General features: G+C 37.1%; 1 protein-coding gene across 1 annotated transcript in view; it reads right to left on the minus strand.

The window, feature by feature from the left end:
- The window catches only part of MPP5 (membrane palmitoylated protein 5), a 49180-nt gene that overhangs the window by 19212 nt on the left and 5275 nt on the right, over positions 1 to 24693 (minus strand). The window contains exons 2-3 of the mRNA XM_032188724.1: positions 5309 to 5819; positions 1015 to 1223 (exon numbers count right to left, since the gene is read on the minus strand). Coding sequence (XP_032044615.1) covers positions 1015 to 1223; positions 5309 to 5675 — 576 coding nt within the window. The 5' untranslated portion in view covers positions 5676 to 5819. The remainder of the gene's footprint in view (positions 1 to 1014; positions 1224 to 5308; positions 5820 to 24693) is intronic.

Below are 24693 nucleotides of genomic sequence, written 5' to 3' on the forward strand. Positions count from 1 at the left end.
AGTTTGGTTGACTGAGTGCATTTACTTAGCCTCTGGATCTGGCTTTACTGAATACAACCTTGTTACACCGCACTCACGCCGTGGTGCATTCATACTAGCCAGCTTCAAGTTAAAAAAAGGATGTCCACACAAGGTGCGGCCTCACTGCCCTGCACTACCCTCAGGCACCAAGCCATGGAGCATGAAGGTAACGTGAACCAGCAGCCACTCTCTCAGAGGTCTAGCCACATCCAGCCCTGTGTGAAAACTCATTCTGTTCTCAGCAACTTTGTATCTGATTAATTTTCCATAAATTACTTCTACTGATTATAAAGCTATTTATACAGGTATTGATCATCAGTATTCAAGTGAATAAAACTCAAAGAAAACAGCTAACTTGGCTGAAACTGTATTCAAAGTATTTCAAACAGTTAAGATCTCACTGAAAAGACTGAAGTTAAAAACCTTATATTTCTAAAAGTATACTTTATTAATTTCTAAAAAACATATCAGGTCTTATAAAAGAATTGTCAACTGTCCGACAAAATTAAACGTAATCTGACTAGCACAGCAGTCATCAAAACACAGGAATCACGTATGAAGGTATCTGTTGCTCCCCTTAAAACGGAATGCTTGTTTTCCAGTACAGTTATATTTTCAGAGATGCCTCTTTACCATGGCTCAACTTGGAGGAAAGTCACAATAACAGAACTGTAATTCAATTTCTGAATGCTTGGAATAAAGAATACTGAATGCAAAAACTTAAATTTTCATAATTGCTCTCTTTTCTATGTTTAAACAATACCTTTTCTGTTGCATATCTACCCATGCTAAAAAAGCAAGTTCTTATCCCTAAAATACTTTTCTGATTACTGTCTGGAAATGTGGAAAAACTGGATATAGCAATCAGTGACTATTATAACCATTTTATATTTAACATTCAGTAACCCAGACAAGCTTGCCAAGAACATATTTCAACAACAGCTATGATTATAGGTTTCACATATGTATCACAGAGATGCATACTGTACATACCTCTTGTGCTAGTTCTTGTGCATTGGAGATGAGAGGATATGGAGGGCTGGCTTTGTTCATATGCACTGTAACTGCATTGTGTATCTTAAATGCATTCTGAAAATCAGTATTTTGAACAAGCTGTAAAATGAGAGAGATATCCTCTTGGCTCTGAGGGTCTACCAAAATGTGCTGGATATGCTTAAGAGAAGTTAACAGTTCTTCCACTTCTAGGTAGGAAATAAAATAAAAATAAGTTACAAGTTAATAGGCTGATAACGTTCTAATGTTTGTATTAAGATTTTTACCAAAAATGTTTTGCTATTCAGTATTTTAAATCAGCAATAATGTATGTAAATTTGTTATCTATTATTCACTCTGATGTTTATTTGCAGAATATATCAGAATCAAAACAAGGACCTCAAGTCACTGTAACATATAAACAAGCTGGTACATGATTTAAATTTTAATTCCATATTAAAAAATTCTCTGAAGTCACTGATATGTAGAAGATCCCATAACTGCAGTTCATGTATAACTAAATGTGAAAGAGGGACTATTTTGCGATATGAAAATAACTGTTTTGCTAAACCAATCTTGATTCACTGTGTATTAAGAGTTATTTCAATAGACCTTCCCATGTGCATATATGTAAATTATACATTGCTTACTTATACTACGAGTGATTGATAAGTAAACTATACAATTTACAAGTATAACTTTATGCTTAGTCTTACCAGCTTAAAATAAGAAGGTATGAAAAATAAAAAGGGAGAAAAACCTATGATCAAAATCATGGAAGTCTTTTGCACTACAAGTCTGTATCTTTCACATCCTCCCGCAGACCAAAATACGGTGGGTGTTGTGTGTATGAAAATAATGTATGCTCTCTCACACATCATGTAAAAAAATCAAACTTTCTCAACAGCAAAGAAAATCCCAAATTTTAAAACTGTCAGCTAATACTGAGGTGAACCTCCTTTACTGGTAACAAAACGCCAGCTTAGAAATGGTTTTTGTTTTTACAATCTTCATTATTCATTCATTCTGAGCCAGTTAAATAACATTAAAACAGGAATGTTATCAAGACACTAGCTAGGTTGCCTTTAAAAAAACAATTATGGTAGACTTGGATCACTAACATGAATACTCCACCAAGGCGTTTCCTTTACCTATTTTTAACCTCAGACTCATCAGTACACTGAACAGAAGACTCAAGGTAAACTTTGAGTGCAAGTTTAAAATGGTTGATCAAGGGGCACATGAAATCTGTAAAACCTTGTAAAATACACATATCAACCAAGTGCAATGTTTGTAATTTCAGGCAAAGCATACCTAAACTCTAAATTGAAAACATTTATTTAAGTCAGTCTTCTGTACAATGAAAGGAAACAAACACTCCCAATAGAGTATTTTACTGTCCGCAGGACAATTAAAAAAACACACCCCAAAACCATTCCACACATGTTAAAAATATCTTACCCACCAAAGGTCATAAGCTTCTTCCTATAACAACCAAGGAAACAAGGAAACAGAGCAGTACAAAAGCTGCACTGAAAGCTCAGATACAGGCTGGGCAGGATATTCCACAGGTGAAATCCAGTATAGCTCAGAATAGTAATTAAGAAGGCCAGCATCTCACTAGGGGACTGTATACAAAATATAGTGCCCATCACACAGGGAAAAGCCACTTGAAGACTAAAGAACACTTAGATGGCAAGAATATTTACTAAATAGGATGTGGTATGCTGGCACATTTCTTGCCTAGCTGAATACGTAAAACTACCAAAGCATCTCAGCAACCAGTTTATCTCAGACTGATGAAGGGTATTATTTCCAAGCATTAAAAAAAAGCGTAGTGGAAAACAGATGTTATTGCACATAAAGCTCCTATTAATACCTATTCACTTAAACACACATCACAATTCTGTTACTAGGTTCAAATAAGTGATGCATTAGAGAACCTAACTTACCTAACTCTGTAACACCCCTTATGCACATAAATGATTTTATTCAATTATTTGTGAATTCTCTACTTCCCTTATGTATGCAAGTACTTGAATTCTCAGACATATATGCACACAGATTTGTTATACACAATCACATAGATCTGTAATAACTCCATATAGGACATAAATAAAAGTAGAATAATGGGTATCTACGGTATAACAGTAATAAGAAAATGCCCCTTCCTAGATACCTCTACATATTCTCCTCTTCAGCCCTTTGCTAGTGCCTTCTATTTCACCCTTTCTTACAGATCTACCAGAGTGCTCTCCTCCCCATCTAATTCCCCTCTTAACTGAATCTTCATCTGTGCTGGATGTAAAAGCCCTGTATCAAATGATGATCCTTGAAGGAACAGCAAATACCCCTGCCCCTCATCAAGATACTTTAAAAAAAAATCTTTAAAAAGAAAAGAATCACAAGAAATGGTTGTAATACATAAAATGAAATATTCCCACTAAGCTAGAAATCCCTTCCTAAGTAATTTGTTGAATTGTAAAAACACACACAAAAACGCATGAAAATCTGGCTTTACTCATGCCTAACTCTTTCTAGGTCCCTGTTTATGAATTCTAAATTATAGATTTCTTTTTGTAGTTTTGTTTTTGTTTTAAATGAACACCAGGTAACAAGACTCTATTCTCTAGACATTCCCTATTGAAAGAGTTGTCTAGAAAAAAAGAAGTTCAGTAAATGACTAACATCTGCATTTACTCACAGACAAGTCAGGATTCTTTTGCAGAACGAGTCCATTTTAAATTGCAGACCAATTAGCAATCCACTGTTTGTTTTTTTTTTTTTTTCCTGAAGTCTTCTTTTACAAGAAACACTGCTGTCTTTTTTTCCAGTAGACTATGAAATGGCTGGAATGCGATGGAGCACTGTGCAATATACTTATTAATCAAAAGACTGCTAGAGAAAAAATACGCAACTGCAGGGGAGGACCCGTGGTTACTGCTTAACACAGTAGATTAGAAAAAGAGCAAAAGAAAATAGCTGTGCTTATCACTTCAAACAAAAAGTAATGAACAAACTTAGTGATATTAAGTTGGTTTAATTATATATTACCACCAATACCTTAATTCTTAAGTTCTGTATAGAACTCTTTAGAGTACCCGATGTGCTAGTGCTAGCTCTCTAACGTTCCATATACTACTTGAATTACAGGACTAAGAAAACTGTTTTATCCAAAACGATTTCTAGAAGTTTGTTTATATTTATAAGTAATCTTTGCCAAAAGCATTAAAAATAAGCAGGTACTCCCCTCCAAAAAAAGGTTTTCATTGTAGTTACAAAAGGTTTACTTACTTGAAGCATCAGTTACTCATTTAACTAAGTTAGCAGAATAAACAGTAGTGAACAAAATATTTTCTGCATCTAAGAGAATTACACTGCTGTGAGCAAGCCAGTTGAATACTTAAATGCACATGTTCTAGATGTTCAGAAATTTATTTCCACTAGGTCTGCTGTCTAAATCACATCTTGTTTTGATAACAAACATGCCCTTTGAAATTTTAATTAAGTGTCCCATTTTGTCTTTATAAACAATATCTTATTACATATATTTTTTTTAAGATGAAAAGATTAAAGGCTTGGCAAAGATATGCCAAATTAGACATTAGCGCTTATGAAACATTTTCAAAACTAAAACCACAGACAACTGAGTGAATGCTGTTATTTAAACCCCTATATTTTGTGCAGATGTTATGGATTAACAAAAAAGCTAAGCTAAAATCCATTTTTTTTAAACATGAATCAATAACAGTAGTTTAACATATTTGTAATTCATTAGCACCTGACAATTTTTATTTGGGGTTCTGTTAACAAAGGTTAGAGATTTGTCAGGTGATGAATCAGGCTCACTTGGACAGCAAATGTGGAAATCTGGAAGGAGTCAGAAGCAGTATAGTTCAGAAATTCAGTAAAATCACACAAAGTACGAAAGGTTTTATTGTAGGAAACAACATGTTTATTCATTGCTTATTCTGGTCTGTCCTTCATCAAACATAAGGAAATTCGGTGGCAGTTGCACAGTTTTCCCCACCTTAAGATGATTGAGACATCCAAGGAACCCATTAGCATTCTAGAGTTTGTTTAAATGCCCCCCAAATGGATCAGTTTTGAAAAGCCCCTTGCTGGAGAACATAACCTGATGGCAAAATGAAGAACAACCTTAAGTCTGAAGGACCCGAAGACTTGGAATCCAAGTAGGAAGAATTAGCTAAACCATGTCTTTTAGTCACCTAGAAGAACATTAATATTCAATTAAATATTTTCTCCATTACCGCATTCATTGCATTTTACCTACCTAGTGTCTTCACAGTATAATGAGGACTCTCCAAAACAATCCCTTCTTCTGTGTCAAATATTGGATTGTCTATTCCAGTTTTAGGAGGAATTTGTGCTAATTTCTTAAGCCTCATAGAAGCAGTGAGGTCCAGTTCTTGTTTCTTTCCCTCTTCTTCCCGCCTGCGCCTCATGTCCTCCTGCTGCTGACGGATTCGCTCAAGCTGAGCGCTCCGCCGCATGGGCATCATCCTGGAGCCCAAGTCCCCCGGGCAATCAACAGCCATTTCTCGGTGCTTCTGAGGTTCCTCAGGAGATGCAAGATCCACATTTTTTGTTTCACTGTCAGAATCTTCTGTGATGTGTCCATTCATATGAGAAGTTGTCATGATTATTCGTTATTATGCCTATTCGCTTCAAAGACAAATGCTATTAGGCCAGTTTTTGTTGTGATGCTGTGTAAAATCCATTATAACTTCAATAATATTTCCCTTCCATCACAAGGCAGTTGAAGAAGCATCCAGGATGAAAATCTAATGGAAGACATTCAAAGGAAGCTAGTGAGTAACTGTATTAATAAAACACCTAAGACAGTTTTTCAAGGCTCCAGACACGAGAACAGTGGAACTTTCCCTCCACATTTATGTAGTGCTTCTTCCCTTATAAGAACTACAGAACCCTCACAAATCTGATTCATTCATTTTAGTAATTTTCACGTGCTTATATTAGCAAGAGCACTGTTAAAACCAATGCTAAAGTTCCTTATAAATCCATGTCAAAGCATTTTATTTTTGGCATTTAACATACACAATTGCAAATTAGCAATTTCCTAAAGTTCTCAATCAATTTTAACTTATCCTTTCACACAGAATCACAGAATCACAGAATTTCTAGGTTGGAAGAGACCTCAAGATCATCGAGTCCAACCTCTGACCTAACGCTAGCAGTCCCCAAACATTCCAACACAATCTATGCCTATGATCCTACAAACACTAAACATGACAAGTTATTCATAGACAACATGCTTACATGAAGTTCAATAAACATGTAAAAATATTTGCGAGTATTGCTCAAAAACTGAGGTATTTTCATGTAAACACAGATTCCCAGGTTTCAGAGAAGACAGGTCTGGCACACAGTTCTTCCTAAAGATACTATCTAAAAAAGAAGTCTGGAGCTGCACTTACACAATTCCAAGTAGCCATGAAGTCTTAGGATAAGTTCATGTGAGCAGTTATTCTTAATACTTCCTGTAGACATGCACTAAAGTGGAAAGTGTTAAATACAAGAGTAGAAACCTTCACACGTGCAAACACACGTATATTTGACAGTATACAGTAATTTCCACAGGCAAGTAGTGACATTCCACTATACTCCAAATCCAGCCTTCCATCCTGATATGGTTTATCATTCCTGTTGATTCAGGCTAAAGAACCTAAGTCTTACGGTAAATGCAGTCACTCAGCTCTTAAATACAACACATAGCTGTGTCTTACAGCACATTGCCTTTTTCTTTCTGCTTTCTCTGTCACAAAGATGTGGATATATCAACCTCAATATGTCAAATTAAAAGGTAAAAAAATAAATAGTTGTACAGAGTTACAACTAGCAATTGTGCTTGAGGTTTTAAATTCCTTTTTATCAGGTTTCCTTTGCTATCTATTATTTACTGAGTCAAAAGAAATCATAGAATCATTAAGGTTTGAAAAGACCACCCAGATCATCTGGTCCAACTACCCCCCTACCACCAGTATCGCCCACTAAACCTTGTCCCTAAGCACCATGTCCAACCTTTCCTTAAACATCTCTAGGGACAGTAAGTCCACCACCTCCCTGGGCAACCCTTTCCAATGCCTACCTAAATACTACAAAGCATCTCAAAGTTGTATTACAGAAAAGCACTGGAAGCACCAAGACAAGAAAAAAAAATCAGACCAAATGTTTGTGTCTGGAGGAGGACAGGAAGGCTGGTTATGTTGTAATTAAGTTGAAAATTAAATAGCAATAGTACAGCTTTGGAGGAGCAGCAACAGACACTCCTACACAAGTTTCTGCCAGCTTGCAATCCTAAGAATGTACAGTTTTCTATTTTCATTAGTAGTATACAGCCACATACAGCAACAGCAAAATTTTCTTCACTTGTTTCTTCCCTAATCACTACAACCAGTTATTACTAAAATTTTCAAGTAAATCTGAAAGCATTTCTAGGTAGTGAAAAATCTTTTTTTTGCCTTCCAACGATGCTTAACTGCCCTGCACTGATACGCAAAATAAACAAAAATCAAGCAACCACCAAGAAAAGCCCATCAAAAGCTATACAGTATTGAGGCAAGCACTGCAAGTTCTGCAGAGTCAACTAGCGCCTGTAAAACTTTCTCTAAGTACACAATTTAAAAGAACAGCTTTTTGAAAAATGGAGTCATAGTTTGTATTCAGTAAGAGTTATATAAAGCACTGTGCCAAAATGGGATCTCTGAAATTTGGAGAGAGGAAGATAAGAATTTAGTAAAACGACCCTCAGAATGCCCAATTTCCCTTTCAACAAAGGCAATGTCATTGTACACAATTGCCAATTTCCAAAAACAAAGTCTCAGTGGGTAAAACAAAATTGCAAAGAGCAGAGCTGTGTGTGGAAGATAATTCAAATTCTATTTCATGCACACAGTACTAGCTGCAACTTGGCTGAAGACTGAGCCCTTTGAAAGTTACATTCATCTATTTTCAACTCTGACAAGTTGACAAAAAACTTACATTCCTCAGTCCACACACGATGACTAACAGGTGTCAAAACAATACGAGGGAATGAATAATGCCCATTTACTCAGCACCAAGGAAGTCAAAACCTTATCTATGCAAGTAGTACAATGCAACTTTAAAACATATCATCATAACACTTAGAGTGTAAGCTAAGTAACGTCACACTAAAGAAACCTACACATCACAAAATGAAGTTACTGGCCAATACTTAAAAACCGATCAAAAATGTTGAAGGTGAGATTAGGTACATTCCCTCCATCAAATTTAAAATCATTAGCTACATAAAGAGTAGGTTTTGAGGTTAAATCAGAGAAAGGGCACAACCAAAACTTATGCATCTGTGTATATATGTACACAGATATTATATAGAATAAGAAATTTAAACCCCTTTTGCATAGCAATGAACACTGAAGACCAGAGAAACAGAAACAATGTAAGGTAAACATTAGTACTAGGCAAATACCAATATTAGGCAAACATTAGTAATGTTGCTTACATTTTCAGCATAAACTCTATGCAAGATGCCAAGGGCATACAAATTCCTGAAAGAGTAACTGAGACATAAGTGACTTGTAATAACTGCTACTCACTTTCAGTATATAAGATCTGAGTTAAGTCAGTTAAGAAAGAAAGAAGTTAGGGAAAGCTAGAGTTCCACTGCAGTCACACTAACACCCATATTCTGGAAATAGACATCAAATATTAGGAGTTTCAGGAGCACTTGGTAGAAAATAATTTTGATATCCTGGAAAATCGGGTGTCTCTTAAGCAAGCAATAAGCAGTACAGGCCAAGTAATCACACTGAGGTAATACAAAAGATATGAAACCTCACTTGTCAGGCAAGCTAAGATTTAAGATTACCAAAATACCAAACTAACTCCCGCAAGCCCTACCCCCTAAAAATATCTAGTTGGTAAAAGCAGAGGGATGCTGCATGTCTGGAATGCTGGAATAACTTCCTTTAATCAAAGGAATTGTGATAACAGGCGGCCCCCTCCAAATCTAAGTCCACTGTTCTTTCTGCTTTCTGAGGAGTGCTTCACATATCGCAGATCCTCAGCACCAACAACTCTGGAAAAATGCTACCACCCAACTGCAACAAATTAAATAACCACAAGGAAAAAAAAAAAAAAAAACTTCAGAATAACTCTGAAGTTTCTCTCTACAGTGGTCCTAAGGAATTTAGAAGGTAAAACATGACACTGGTAAAATGTTCACTTATTCCTCAAATTAAGGCATGGTATAGTTGAGGTTAAAAACAAGACTCAGCTTGAGGCAGACACCAGGAACAGAAAAAAAAATTACTCTAACCAATAAGCACTGCATCAAGTCTTAAGATGAACAATTACAGAAACTTTCAGTGCATCATCTCCCAAACATCATCTGTTTCCTCAACGGTATTTCATGATTAAGAGTCTTGTAACCCAATTACATAAAGGAAAACAGCACAAATCATTTTGTAAAGCATAAAATTACCTAACTGACGAGCATTAAAAATTGGAGTTTGTAGTAGAAAATACTTTGCAGAGCTCATATGAAGCTTAACAGTATCTGAAACACCTGATACAAACTTAAGCAGCTTGATGTGTTTCAAAAGCCAGTAAAAGCTGCAAACCCTAGGAAAGCTCGATACTGTTTTTCTTAATTTTCAAAAATTCTGTGATATGAAAAAAAACTCTTACACTAATTTTGCAATATATTCAAGACTGACTTCTGCTATGATTATTTTCTTAAGTCTACATTTTACATCATTTCCTCTATGTTATACCGTAGTCTTGGTATTAGAAGAAAACGTTTCCTTCAATATCCAGCTGACTCTTACTTCTAATCATTTCAGTCCTGGGTTCATTAGAAAACCCGTCAAGCAGAGTAACTCAGCTCAATGTGTGTATTTCAAAGGGCTACCAGACATGCCGAAAGGTTTTAACATTCCATGCTCACTTCAATGTGCAAGGTATGTGGATCAACAGCAAAAAGGGCTAAGCCCTCAAAAGGAAAGCAATTTTGATTGTTACTGCTTAGTTACATTTGTACAAGAGGAATCAGACTGTCAGCTCACAACACAAAAGCGCAAAGAAAATGGTGAAATTGAAGTTTCAGATGCTTAGATTCAGTTTTATAAGCAGCATATACAAGTTGCTTGCCATATAAACAAGTGGAATCATGCACACATTACTGTAGTATTTTGGTATCTCATGCAAGATTTGTAATTATTACCATTAATCAAAGAAGCCCTCTCCAGTGCCAAACGCCCACAAGAGCGGCCGGTCAGCGGCACAGGGCCGTGATGTTTGCCCCCCGGGCCAGGGCTCTCCACAGCAGCAGCTGCAGCTCCTCATGCACACCACCAGCTCGGCATTCCTCTGCCATTCTCCGGAGCAGGACTGCTCGTTCCCATGGCGAGCTTTGTCTGCTCCCACCCAGCTCCTGCGAAGCGCTGCAGGACTCGCATCCTCCATGAGCCGTGCGGTGCCGCTCCGCACTGCGCTCGGCCTCTGCTCCTGCCATTATGAGGTGGGGGCAGCTGCTCGCCCAGCTCTGCCTGGAATCGAGAGGATTACTCAAATCCAGGGGTGAAAAAGCACTTTTTGTGAGTCGTGTCAAGCTTGGTCAGCAGATGGCTAAAACCTCTCAGCACACAGCAGTACCGACACCAGTAAAACCTCTGAAGTACAGCACTTCAGCTGCCTGTGCTGTTCCTGTCGGCCATCAGAAAATGCTCACAGCCTTAGCGACTCAGGTGAGTGAAATCAAGTGAAGACAGATCAAGATGCACCACACAGATTAATTTTAATAATATATTTTAGCTCTGTTAGATCTAAAGAAATCAGAGCCCCTCAGAATAAGCATGATCTAAATTTTAAGAAATCAAACAGGCCAATTTTCATAAAAGAAACACTACAGAATTCATATGAATTATGAAGGTATGAAGGGAAGATACGAAGAGGGAGAACACAAATCTTATTTAAATTCATACTGATGTCTCAGTGAAAAACACATGATGCATGCTCTATTAGCAACAATCGTCCTCGATTAGAATCTCAATAGCGAGACACTTTAGTCTGTTAGAAGTGATAGCACAGGTCAAGCAAAACCACCACACAAAAGGCTTTAGTCTTAACAAATTGGACTTTCTACTGTGGTATAAATGCTTTGGTCTCAGTTACAAAAAATTAAAGTGCTTCCAAAGTTGACCGAAATAAAAAACCATCGTTGATAACACTAACCAACACCTTACTTGTTGCATGATTCCCTTTGATTGAAATATACACTAGCATTTGCAATGCACATAAGCATTGTTTAATTTCTGCTTTTTAGACCAAATGAAAAATAGACACTTGGAGGAATAATGTTTCAGTTGGGATGTACACTAATACAGATGTATTAGGGGAGGGCATGACAGCAGAAAGAAATCGGAGTAGGCTTCAGGAATCTTATTTCCAGAATTCACTAGACACGGACCTCTGTCACGGTCATTTAAAGATACTTTTAAATTCAGAAATATCCTATTTGACCTTTGCTTATGTTTTGCTATCCTGTGTCATTAATAAAGCTCTTACATAACTTAACACTTTTTGCTCACTTACCAGCAGCTACACTTAGTGCTTACAAGACCTAAACAGTCCTTCAGCTGAAGAGTACAGCAGAGGGCAGTCTCTGCGCCAACGAACAAATATGAAAAAAGAAACCCAGTGTATCAAAAAGTAGCCCTCAGAAACAATCCAAGTTGCAGCTTATTAAATAGTCTGATATCCACTTACCCCCAAAACAGTACATAGATTTACTACTCCAGCATCCTGCTACAGCTTAGATTAATAAGCTACAACTATGCACATATTTGAATACTCTAATCAAGTCTTTTACACCATCTGTCTACCCCACTCTGCAATGAACATTTATTTTATATAAGGATGAAAGTGGACAACACTCATGTCTATGGGCTGCAATGAAAAGAAGATAAACAGTGAAAGAAAAATGATTTATCTTACATGAGCATTCACTCCAAATGTTTAGGAACCTAAAAGCATAACAAATGAAGGGTGAAGAAATTCCTAGAATTCCAAGGGATGTTAACAGATCTCACAGGACAGCCAGAAGCATGATAACAAGACAGTCATTTCTTATCACCTATTCACAGACAGTTAAGACTTCAGACTTCATTGTCTTAAAAGTAAACATGCCTGTACTTGTCTTAAACTGCGGTTAAATTCTCTGTGAATCAAAAATTCTGCTGCTATTTTTATTCTCTAAAAAGATTCGACACACATACACCTCCCCATCCCCTTTAAATTGTACCTTTTTTGGCTCAGTCTCACGTCCTGGTCTCCCTTTAATCCCCATGTTTTTTAAGCATTTTATTTTTAATGTCAATGCTCGTTACTGCTTCACTATGTAAAACAGCATTCATAGTAAATGCTCATGAGTACTAATATGCAAATGATACTTTCACTTCAGAGATGAAATGGAACCCAACCTATACTAATTCCAAATTAAATTCAAGACAATGTTCCATGATTTTACTTCTCATCCAACATATAAATTAATACAAAATGGCATTATTTTAATTATCCACAGCAAGCTGCTCTAAAGCTATTACTTACCATACTCTAGAGAAGGAAAAAATTATTCCTTCTGTTTTATTATTCTAACACCTGGTGAATCTGACAAACATGTTTAGAAACATCATATAGAGAAAAGGGAAGAAAGACATTCCTCACAGGTTTTCATCCCCAAATTCTGAAATGTTAGCTAATTCAAGTCTTCAAAATGGCTAGATATAGGGACCAAGGCTGTCTTTCAACTTCATGTTATCAAGCTTTGCAAGATCTCCCCACATCATGCAAAGACATGTGCTAGCCTTCCTCCTTGAGCTCTCTTCATCACCCACCCTCACCCCCAATATTGGGTGAATGGGTGAGAGCAAAGTGATTTCTTTTTTTTTTCCTGTTGAATTACTGTCCTTAATGTTTTAACCTGGTTAGTTCCATCACTATGTTATTTGTAGTTATCAGGGGCTGGGAATAAAGATCTTCTGACATTTTTTTTCTGTCCACAAAAATGAGTTGAAACTTCTAAATATAGAAATTCTGAAGTACAGAAGACACAAAAACTACAGTTGATGATCTTTGCACTTTATAGACCTCACAGCTACTTATTCACCACACCCTTAGAACATACCAGATCTCATTTGAGCTCTTCTCTAGTTATTTATAGGAAAAGTCATATAAGCTATTTTAGACGCTCAGCTCTCTGATGGCACAAGTCTTTAATTCCCAAATTCATCTGAGATTATGGTGACAGTTACACTGAGCAAGTCTCAAACAATTTGCTGCATGAATTTCGGAAGTTTTCTTCTGAAGGATTTTCACTTTATGACCACAGTCCCCTAAGGTCTTCTCTAATTAACATCATCTGTACTTGCTTTTCCTGGAGGACACTGTAAGCATACCAGCCGCGCAGTGGATGTCAGTTTTACTATGACAAAATTTCAGTATTATTATTATGCTGAGATGAACAGTTAGACAAAAAGCCCTTGCAGAAAAGAAAAAGAAACCATGCCCTAACAGGATAAATGCCTTGGGTAGCTATGGCAAATATACCCCCAAAGAAATACGTGGTCACAATTGCAGTTTGCACATAGGGATTACATTCATGTGAATTTGTATCCATGAAATCTGCTGGAATGTTTCTCCCTCCTGAGAAGACAAGTAGCAAAGTCACAACTCAGAATTTTACAGATGGAAACAACCATTCAGAAGTTGCAAAGTTTTGTTTCTTTGCCCTATGTCAGTTATGTTACTGAACATTTACAGACTAATTCACGTAATTTCTTTAAAGAAATTACAGAAAATGTTTGTGCACAGCTTTAACTCCCCGACTGCTAGCACAGAACAAACCTGTGTTTTCAAGTATGCCCTAATTTTGGATCTCTCCAAACACAGATCTCATAGTTAATGAATTTATGACAAGTACCATGAAAAGAAAAACTGACTGTCAGCATGGCTCCTTGGCCTGTTAAGCTGAGTTTGCTGCTGCCAAAGACTGCTGTCTCATAATCCTTTCTCTTGATTGTTTCCTTACCCTCACCTCTTTTGGGTTGTACAGCCAATGCCCTTTGAGAGCTTTGAAGCTTGTCAAACTCCTCTGCAAGTCACCTTAATTCACCAATACTGAAGAACCTTACAAGGTATTTTTTTCTGTTTAGTTTTTGGTTGAAGTGTCATGCTGAAACTGCTCACGGCGATCTGAAAGGGGACAGCAAAGTGGCAAGAACAAGCGGCTGACACCAGGGAGGTGAGGATAGGGACCAGCACAAACGCCTGCCCCTGGCACCAGGGAGCCAAGTCTAATGAACCTCATCCCACAGACTCATGTGCTGTGAATTCATCCACATCCCCCCCAGATCTCATCAACAGATGATTTTGAAAGTATTTTTCATTCTAGTAAAGAAACAAAATGACAAAAAACACCCCCAGAAGACCACACACCTCCCAACCATTGGCATTTCTTTCTGATGTAAAAGGTATGGTGAAAGAATCTGTTAGTCTCTCTTAAATGGCATAACCTGAGACAAATTTCCAAACACAGTGGGTGTAAAGGACTGAAAAGCATGTATTTATCTTCAAGCATGTTTACTCCCAAACAAAAATGGTAAATTGAACACCCATGTCTTGAAAGGATTGTTACAGAAGGTCTTACTGAAAAGTGATTATCTCTGTACATTCATAGGTCATAAGGAAGACTCATAGAAAAACACTTTACAAAAAGTGTGAGCTTTCACTACAAGGTGTGAAAACGAGATCCTTTGTAAATAACCTACATTGCTAGACTTCATAATAAAAATGCACAAGAAAACTACACAAAGACTATAAAAACATAATTACATAACAATTGAGGACTTCTATACCTTATAAAAACATTTTTTCTCTCTCCTGCTAAATGTAAGTGGACTCTTGGGCCTAATTTTAGCAATCAATTACACTAATTAAGATAAAACCCTGATGGGAACACACACGCTTCTGCAAATTGAACACACAAACATAATAAGCACCGAGGCTGCAGAGCTCTGTCACAATTCAACTTTCTTGCTAAACTAAAAAAAAAAAAAAATCAGTTTCTGAAAACTTATTAAAGTATACTTTATTAAACATTAGAAAAATGAAGAAGTCACAGGAATGCAAGACTTCCTTCTGTGTGAAAAGAGGCAAACTTATTTCACATGCATAAGTACAATAATCCTTCCTAGAAAGCCATGTCATCACTTGATCTCTTGAACTAGGGTATTAAACCTCACTATACAAGTCAGGGGAAAACACTACTACCTTGTGCTTCTAACAAAAAATTCTCAATCATCTTGGAAATTTGCACAGAATGGCTGAGTTTGGAAGGGACCTCTGGAGGTCAGCTGGTTCAATCCCCTGCTCAAGCTGGGACAACCAGAGCAGGTTGCCAAGGACCATGTCCAGGTGGCTTTTGAAGATCTCTAAGTAGGGTAACTCAACAACCTCTGGGCAACTTGTGCCAGTGCTCCATCACCCACACAGTACGGAAGTGCTTCCTGATGTTCAGACAAACTCCTCTGTTCCAGTTTGTGCCCATGGACTCTTCTCCTGTCACTGAACACCACTGAAGAGAGCCTGGCTCAGTCTTCTTTGCATCCTTCTCTCAGCTATTTATTGATAAGAATTGATAAGAACCCCCTTGAACCTCCTCTTTGTCAGGCTAAATGGTCCCAGCTCTCTCAGCCTTTCCTCACCGACTAGGTGCTCTTTTCCTTCATCATCTTGGTGGGCTCTGTTGGACTCCATCCAGTACATCCATGTGCACCAGTAAAGTGGATAAACAGTGAGATATGTTAATCTATACTTTACGCTTGCTTATATTAACTAGCACACACCTATTCATTCAAAAAGAAAAGTACAGAGTTTGCCCAATCATTAGAACTTTGACACATTTTACTGTCTGACAACTAAAACTAGCTCCATAAACTTTTATTATATGCTGATACCCACTTCAAGAACGATCACCCAGCAAAGCAAATTTTAACAGCATGAGAAGATGGAAATCAAAATTCACGAACAGTCAGTCTTCAAAGTTTTCTGAACAAGTTCAATATTCACTAACTTGCCCCACCTTACTTTTCATGAACGTTTTTTTTACTGTTATAACACCTAAAACAAATTTCTCAACATAGGAGTACAAAACTAGTAAGGTATTTGAACACCACCTCTACCTGAAGTAAATGTGCATAAAAACTAAGTTAAGTCAAAATTTAGTGGATGCAAGATAATAAATTTTTTCCATAACAGATAAAGTTTTCCTTTCAGTGTGGATGTCAGATATCAGCAATTCAGACATTTCATAATGGGAAAACAGAAGAGAAGAGGAACCGCTTCAGCTAATACAGCATATCCTTGCATTTTGCCCCTCAATGAAGTAAATCGTATGGGTATTATACAAAAGGGCACCGAACAATAAGAATGCATTCAAAGAAATTATTGAGCAATGCTTACAAGAATCATTCACACACCTAAACCCTTAAATACTTAAAGATTAAGTCTGTACAGGCTCTACATACCAGTGATGCAAGCATGGTTATATGTGTTACACCAATGTAGCTAATAAATCTCTTAAAATAAACAAAAAAACATACATTCTATTGCTCCAATATTTTGAACTCAGCCATCAGATACTTCTGAATCAGAGAGTAAGAACTCAGTGTCCCAAAATAATCCTTGCTGACAACCATAAAACTGTCATCTATAGCCACTTCAGGCAGCAGTAACTTCACTAATTGCTATTTAGTTTTAGTTTCATAGTATTGATTCCTTTGGAAGTTTGAGCTTCATAAGAACACGCTGATGCCATCCAACTGAATATAAAGTGCTATTTATTTAAATCAATACCTTAGAGCCAATTTTCCCGTAGCTAAGCTTATCTAAGAATGTAAGCTGCATTTTTGGCAGTTCTGCTTTGGGTTAAAGAATAAAGCCTTCAGTAAATTAGCCTTTAACAGGTTTTAAAGTTTTAGTTTTATAATAATCCTTTGAATAAAAAAACTCCACAACACTCAAGGCATTTGTGATGATCTGGTATGCTGCCCTCTCATGCAGAGACCACATAGATGGATGATTTCCACTAAAGGCAAAGAAAAATCAGTAATCTAACACCAGTCTCATGTCCTCACTGCATTAATGACACTAGTGACACTGAAGCGTTCAGGAAAACAGTGTTACAATTACGAAGCTACCCCATACAAAATAATTTACTAAAATATTCCGCAAATACTGGCATTCCTAATTATGTCTGGAACAATGATGCAGACAGGACAACTTGAAAAGCTGTCAGCACATTTGCCCCAAACCCTGGCATTCTTGCCCTGTTGCAAAATTATGTGTCAAGACTTCACTTGTTGTTTCCACAGACCACTGCTAGAAGTTACAGTATGAATGCTGGCTGGAATGGATCTTGTTTTTCTATGAGAAAATCCAAAGACATGAAAATCCAGGGGAGGAAAAAGGGAAGAGTCTAGAACTGCATGATATGGAGAGAAGCTCCCAACTGGAGAAACTTGAGTAGTTTTTCATTGAAGCAATAATCACAAGAATAACAAAGCTCACTTATCTGAAATTTCCTGCCTGTATTAAAGCAGAATGCCCTGTCAATGAACAAGGCTAAGATGACAAAATTGAGACGGCAAGATCGCTAAGTGGTTGCACGGCTCAGTGCCAATATCATCATATCTATATGCCCCTCAGGAAGCTGCTGCTGTCATTACATAGTTTTTCAGATCAAAGAGGTCAGCCAAATGGTGACAGTAAATAATAAAAGCTGTGATCCACTGGTAGAGATAAATTCTGTATCCTCTGTATGATAGGAATAGAGAAAGAAAAGAGTATGGTCTCTATTCAGGTGAAAGAAATGATAAAAATTAAACTGAAAATATAAGTAGAAATTGAAAACACCCTAGTTTTATATATCTGCCTTGTAAGCAACAACAAAAAGCAGCCAAATTTGCAGATGAAACTTCTAATGTCACTGTGAAGTGCCGCAGCTGTAAGAACAGCACGCCGTTCTACTCAGGTCTCATTGCAATTGCAGCTGCCCTAAGAAACAGCCTGGTTAGCAGAAGAGATTTCAGTTGAGAAAACTCATCCAGATCCTAGCCATGAAATTGTGGAATTAAGACTAGGATTAGAAATTTAGTGTCCCACTTACACATGGGAGCTTTTGTGCTCTGACAAATATGAGAGTCTCAAAATATATTAGAATGCATGCCACTAATGTCATCTGACACAAATAATGCTACTGTTTCAGCAGTATTTTCTTGATGTCTATTTTAAATTAGTGTTATTAGTGTTATTTTTATAGTTTTTATTTGTAGTTTTATTAGTGTAATTATATTTATAATTTATATTTATAATTAGTGGTATTTTTCCAGGTGTAATAGGTGACATTATGAGGAAAATACTAGATCCTTTCTATTAAAAAGGAGATTAGACTACTCTCTACTAGGATAAATCAGCAAACTCAATTTATAGAAGATGGGAAGTTTCAGCTTTCTTTATGCAAACAAAACAAGGCACAACTTCACCTGGAACAGTTTTTGCTCATTCTCTTTAGAAGAGCCAAAAGCATCTGAAGACCAGCACTGTGAATTAGTCAGTGCACAGCAAGGTGCTTGAGCAGGGGGTTGGACCAGATGACCTCCAGAGGCCCCTTCCAACCTCAGCCAGTCTGTGATTGTGTGATTCTGTTTGCACATGAAACAAAGTAAGGAAGTACACAAAAGGTATGTACAGATAAGGAACAGCCTGCAGAAGTTAAACCATGCACTTCTAATTTAAAGAACAACGGGCTATTCAAGAAGAGTTAGAACAAAAAATGGGACATGACTTCAAGATTTTACACAGAGCACAATGTATAAAAGGATCCAAATATTTGCAAAAAATGGAGAATAGATTTAGAATAGATCTAAATACAAGGAAATAATTTTAGTCAACTGTTGCAGGAAGAACAGCCGAAGTCACGGCACACACCAATATGGTCAGATCATGCTCTCTTTATTACCCAAACAGCCTGATTTTTATAACAATCTAGCAGGGGCGTACAGCGTCTCACACAAGACTGGTCGAAAGCACTCAAACAACTGCAAGAAAACAACCCCATCTGCAAGAAGACAACCCCCTTGTGGTAGCAGTCACGTAGATCTTGTCCTTGAAGAAATGCCAGCTGCTTGCAACAATATTTTTAATTCCTCAATTGAACATCAAGGCAATTCCTCGTAGTCATCCTGGTAGCTTGGTTTGCTGAGCTGTGGCAAGTCATGGCCTCCTTGCTGTTTCAAAAATTCCTCCACAGTCAACCCATCACACAGCTACAGTACCTAAATGCAACTGTTATGGAGATGCTGCTGACTCTCTTCATTTCCCAGCTCAAGAAGAAGTGTCAGGACCTCAGATTATCTCAACAATTTTTTTCAACTAATAAATAAAAAGAATCCCCAGAGAAATGGGCAAGTGTAATCAAGAGGTCTGACACGACTGCAAGTCAATTAACAAAAGTTTTCTAACATAGCTTTCAAAGTACCACCTCAGTATAATGGCTGCAACGAAGTACATTGTAAATCTGCAATAAAAGCATTGTACAGTCAACATTACCAATAAGTAGGAATGGATGGGGATACTTTGCATAATGGCAAAGCCTGCAGATACGATATTAGAGGACAGGGCAGAGGCAAAAAATAAAAATGCAAGTGACATTGAAGTGCCTGGCTTCAGCACTACCGGCAGCGACCTGAAAATAATAAACCATGCTGAACTTCTCTCTGTTCTGTGCCAACCAGGCTCTCCATGTTCTTGATGACTTCTTACCTCAGACACCTGCGTTTTAATCACAAGTAAAGAGAAATACCAGGACTCTTGCAACAGGATGCTCTCTCCAACTCCAGCACATACCAGATGGTTCTGCAGGGCCCTGTCAAGGTTGCAGGCTATTGTCCAGACACCTGCCTTAAATTCTTCTACTCACTAGCATACACAGCTGTTGTTCCTGTAGATACCATACTGTCTAACTGTGAAACCATCTAATATGGTCTTTCAGGCAAAGTTGGGTAGACTAAAAACACTACTAATGCAGAATTTTGTCTGGGAATTGAATCGTCACCTTTAAAGCCAATAAAATACATTTTGGAAATGCAAGTCTTTGCGCTTTAAAGTTCAGCTGAACTTAGAAATCAAAAGAGTATTGGAGATATGATGCAGCATTCATTTTCTAGTCAGCCCGACAGGTTAGCCCAGCAGGTACTCCAAACTGTGCTGACACCTTACTTGAAAGAAGCTCCTCTGACGACTGTTTTCATGCCTCACAGAGGTTCTCCTTGAGCTGCTCTGCACATTATTTTCTTCTCCACCACCCCTCCGAGCACTTGTTATGTGCATTCTGTGCAATGACGGAAAAAAAAGCAAGGTTCCAAGATTATGCTTTCTAATTTTACACTGAGAAGTTCTTGCCCTAAGGAAGCATTTGATTACTAAGATTTTTTCATCAGAAGAAAAACCCCACAACTTAAAAAAAAAACAAACAAAAAAACAACTGCAGATACTTTCTTGAACAATCCCATAACATCACAGTGACTCTAGCATTTTACTTGGAACCTGAGCATATAAAACATCAGCCACTCTTTCAAACGGTGTCAGAAAAATACCAGCCTCCTGAACAAAAGCTGCAACACTGTTCACATGCCAATTACTCAGAGCAATCAACTGGCAAGTCTGGTCACTGGGTTTAACCTTTAGTGCCAACTCAACCATGTTAGTCGGGCAAATTGCAGCAAGTATATCTGATTTTCTCTGAGTTTTGACAGAGCTTCTAAATTTTATCATTGCTTCTTACCATCAGCAAATTAAGAGACAACAAATTATTGGATATAGATTACCTGTTCTCCATAGTTTTCCTTTGTCACTTGAAATTGAATTGCTATGATGCAATTTAGGTCAAGTCATACCTTACATCCATTTGAAAATAATCCAAGGCAGCAGCCATTAGTGATTCTTAGTGGAAACAGGCAAATCACCCAGGAACCCCAACGCCTAAAATAATGCCTTCAAGTTTTCCAAGTCATGCCTATGGTCTTTGCTTTTAAAGCTGCAGAAATTTGCAACTTTTGGGATCAAATCAACCATTTAGTCCTTCTGACATATCCCTTCAATAGGGACATTCTGTTAAATAAAATGGCCTCATTCCACTTGATTTGAAGAAAGCGTTTGGGAGAAATTGTATTCCTCTGGTTCCCAGAGACTGCAAATCCTCTCAGCAATGCAAGCAGAGTGAAGTTTTGCTCCACTACCACAAAGCCTACAACACCTGCAGTAGCAACATTTTTTTTTTTTTTTTTTTCCTCCAGAGAGAGCATAATAAATCAAAACTAGGAATGTTCAGGTATCTCACAGCTTGGGATACAGATGGTCAGATTTCATTTACTACTTTCAGAAGTTTTGAGCTTGAACCAGGAGATTCACATTCACTTTTCCAACTGATCAATCAGTTGTAATATACTTACTTATTTGGGATGTATTTTCAACCTGAAAGCAGCTGATATTTTACATTAGAAGAGAAAAACATTTACTCAGATTTCTCTAGAGAGTAGCACTGAATATAATCAGCATTCATAACCTTTCTGTTCTTGATTCTACATCTATAAAATTCTACATCATTAAAAAGATATAATCATTTCCAGTCAACATTCAAGAGCTTAAAAGCATGCTGAGTTTCAGAAGAAAACATCTAACAATTTAAGTACTGAAATCAGAATCTATTAGGTGAGGTCAATCAGTGAGATTTATGAATAGCTTGTAATCATTTTAACTCAACTCTAATCATTTTAAGTATGCACTCACATTCTTTGAAGACCAGTTCTGGAATTTTGAATACAAATAAAGGGTATTTATTAGTAAACTAAACTTTAACCAACTGAACACATGAACATGTTTCTGCATCCTTCTTGTTCCTCTAAACTTTAAGCACCCATTCAAATAGCAACCATACATAATATTTCAGAGCCTTACTTTCAGTTGTAAGTTTGTGTTTTTTTTAAACTGATGTCTCTATTTTGCTTTTGGTTCTGCATACACAGGGTTTGTGTATAGCTAACTAATGCAATACAATTCTGGATGATGCTACACTATGTACAAAGCCAGTACAAATTTTACCTGCTGAATAAAATTTTTCAGAAATATAAAACTGTAAGAATACAGTAATATAATGATATATTAATCCTTAATACCTGTAAGAGTAACAGCAGTAAAATTCTTGATTTTTTATTGTTTTCTCAGAGTACAGGTTTGAAGTTAGAGGTGGAACTTGATGCAAAGAAATAATAAAATAAGGCAAAGTATTATTTTTCCTTGCATTATTTTTTTTTTCAAATAAAAAATAAAATAATGCTGCATAATAGGCTGAGCTGAAGGAACAGCAAGCTTAAAGATGTTGATAGACAAGCTCTAGCAAATCTTGTTGTAGCAGATTAAGTTACTATCCTCAGCTGTAGACTCTGCTCCCGTCAGAAGTCACTGATCCCAAAAGCAGAACTGGCAGAAAGGAATGTGTGATGACACCTCAGCTACATCAGTACTAAGACTGGCATCTTTGACCGGGTCCTCTTCCTCAGACATTACACTATGAGCTTCAACAACTGAGGCGGCATGCACTTTTGCCATTTCTGCAAGAGACGAAATACAGCAGACGAGCTGAATGAACATGAAAAGGTAAAAGAGGAAAAAAGACAAACCATCAAACCTGGCAAGATTTCCCAGAGCTATAGCTGTAAGCTAAATTGCTTGTAAAGTAACTAGAATCAGATGTGCCACTTGTCACAAAGTCATTCAAGAAAATAAATACCAAAAAGTGAGGAAAAGTATCATATGAACTGTTAAGCAATTAGTTATTAAGTTGAACGGGCACTGATTACTCGTATTGTGTACTTTAAAGGCTGAATATTGAACTTCAAATTAGCTTTAAGAAATGAAGAACTGAAGTCTTGCATGGAATTTTAATTATCACTTTAAGTCCTACCTACAGAAGTTATAAACAGCTCCAACACACACAATACCAAAAGAACAGTGTTAAATAACCTTCTAAGATTTGACAAGTGTGCACTTAAGTGGGAACAAAAAATAGTCTACATTTACTACTCAGTCACTTAGGTATGCAGCTGCATTCATTAAATATTTGTATAGAAAAGACTTCAAAAATATTGACAGAAGGAGAACTGTATGAAGTTCTCACCAACAGAAATCTAAAAGTGGCCATGGGGAAGAAGTATACAAAAGCCGGTTTGCAACTCAAGTTAAAAAACCGTACACCAGAGTAAAGACATCAAGATTTCTGCACAGCTGCAATATTATGTTTTCTGTCATCTTTATGCCTTTCCTGATACATTTAGCATTTTGTTGGCTGGCTGTCACTCACACTACACAAAGAATAGCAAATAGACGCTATCGTTAAAGAAACCTTTCTCGCCAGTTCTACAGAAACTAGGAGTCCCGATTTATTACTCTTCACAGACAGCATCCCACCACACACTTGCTAAAAATTATTTCTTGAGCTCCTGACACTGACCTACCCTGCTCCCCATACTACTAGATACTAGTCATTATGTCCCATTAAAAAGCAATAATCTTGTTTAACTTTGTTCTTGCAATTTTCCACAGAAAGAGAAGGGGTGACATTGAATGTATCAAAGCTGTAGACGCAGGTAAGAGAATACAAGCATCAGAGGATCTAAATAACATAGACAGCACTGCAGAATGAAATGCTAAATATAGCTATGGTTTTACAGGCCAATCCAACCTTAAGACTCAAGGCAACAAGTCAATGGGAAAGAGAAAGCAAAAGGTCATAAGACTTATCAGAGCGTAGGAATGCTGTGATTCAACAGAGAACCCTTTGTTTCCTTGTCAATATTGTCTGTCTTGCCTATTTAGACTCAGCTCTCAGAAAGACTCATGTTTGAAGGTCTGCAGATTTACAGAGCGCAAGAAAATTAAAACCGGAAAAGCTGTCAAAAACAGCAGCGGCAAAAATACAATGCCACAAGAAATCAGAAAGAGCTAAGGAAAAGCAATATATCAGGAGCATTCAGTATGGATTAAGTGACTACCCCCTAACAGCAATAGAGTTACTACTCTAAACAAGACATTGATATTGAAGTAGAAAGTATAAACTCCAGATTTTTTCATAAGCAATAAGCCAAAATAACTTAACTGCCACTTCAGAACATCACATAACCAGATGCAGAATTTGCTTTTTCAACCAAGGAAGAGCTCTCAGTTGCACTTCATTTTGACCTCTCCTTACTTGAAAATTGGCAAAAACTTAAAGAAAGTAGTAACCTACAAAATATGTCGAAACAACCAGCCTTGAATAGCTTTCACCTATTCTGTTATCTTAAACCCACCCTCAGGATATTTTCGTTTGGGAGGAAGGATAAATGCCATTTACTTGTTGCATTCCTAACTTTATTTGGGACACACTTTCAGCCCTTAATCTTTTCATCTTGCTTGATAGGCCAAAGATGAAAGAAGAAATTTAAGAAAGCTAAAAGGTAAAAAGTGCCTATCAAACTCTCTAGAAACCTCAGATTGCCACTT

This window comes from Aythya fuligula, chromosome 5 (genome assembly GCF_009819795.1).
Source record: "Aythya fuligula isolate bAytFul2 chromosome 5, bAytFul2.pri, whole genome shotgun sequence".
NCBI classification, from domain to species: Eukaryota; Metazoa; Chordata; class Aves; order Anseriformes; family Anatidae; genus Aythya; species Aythya fuligula.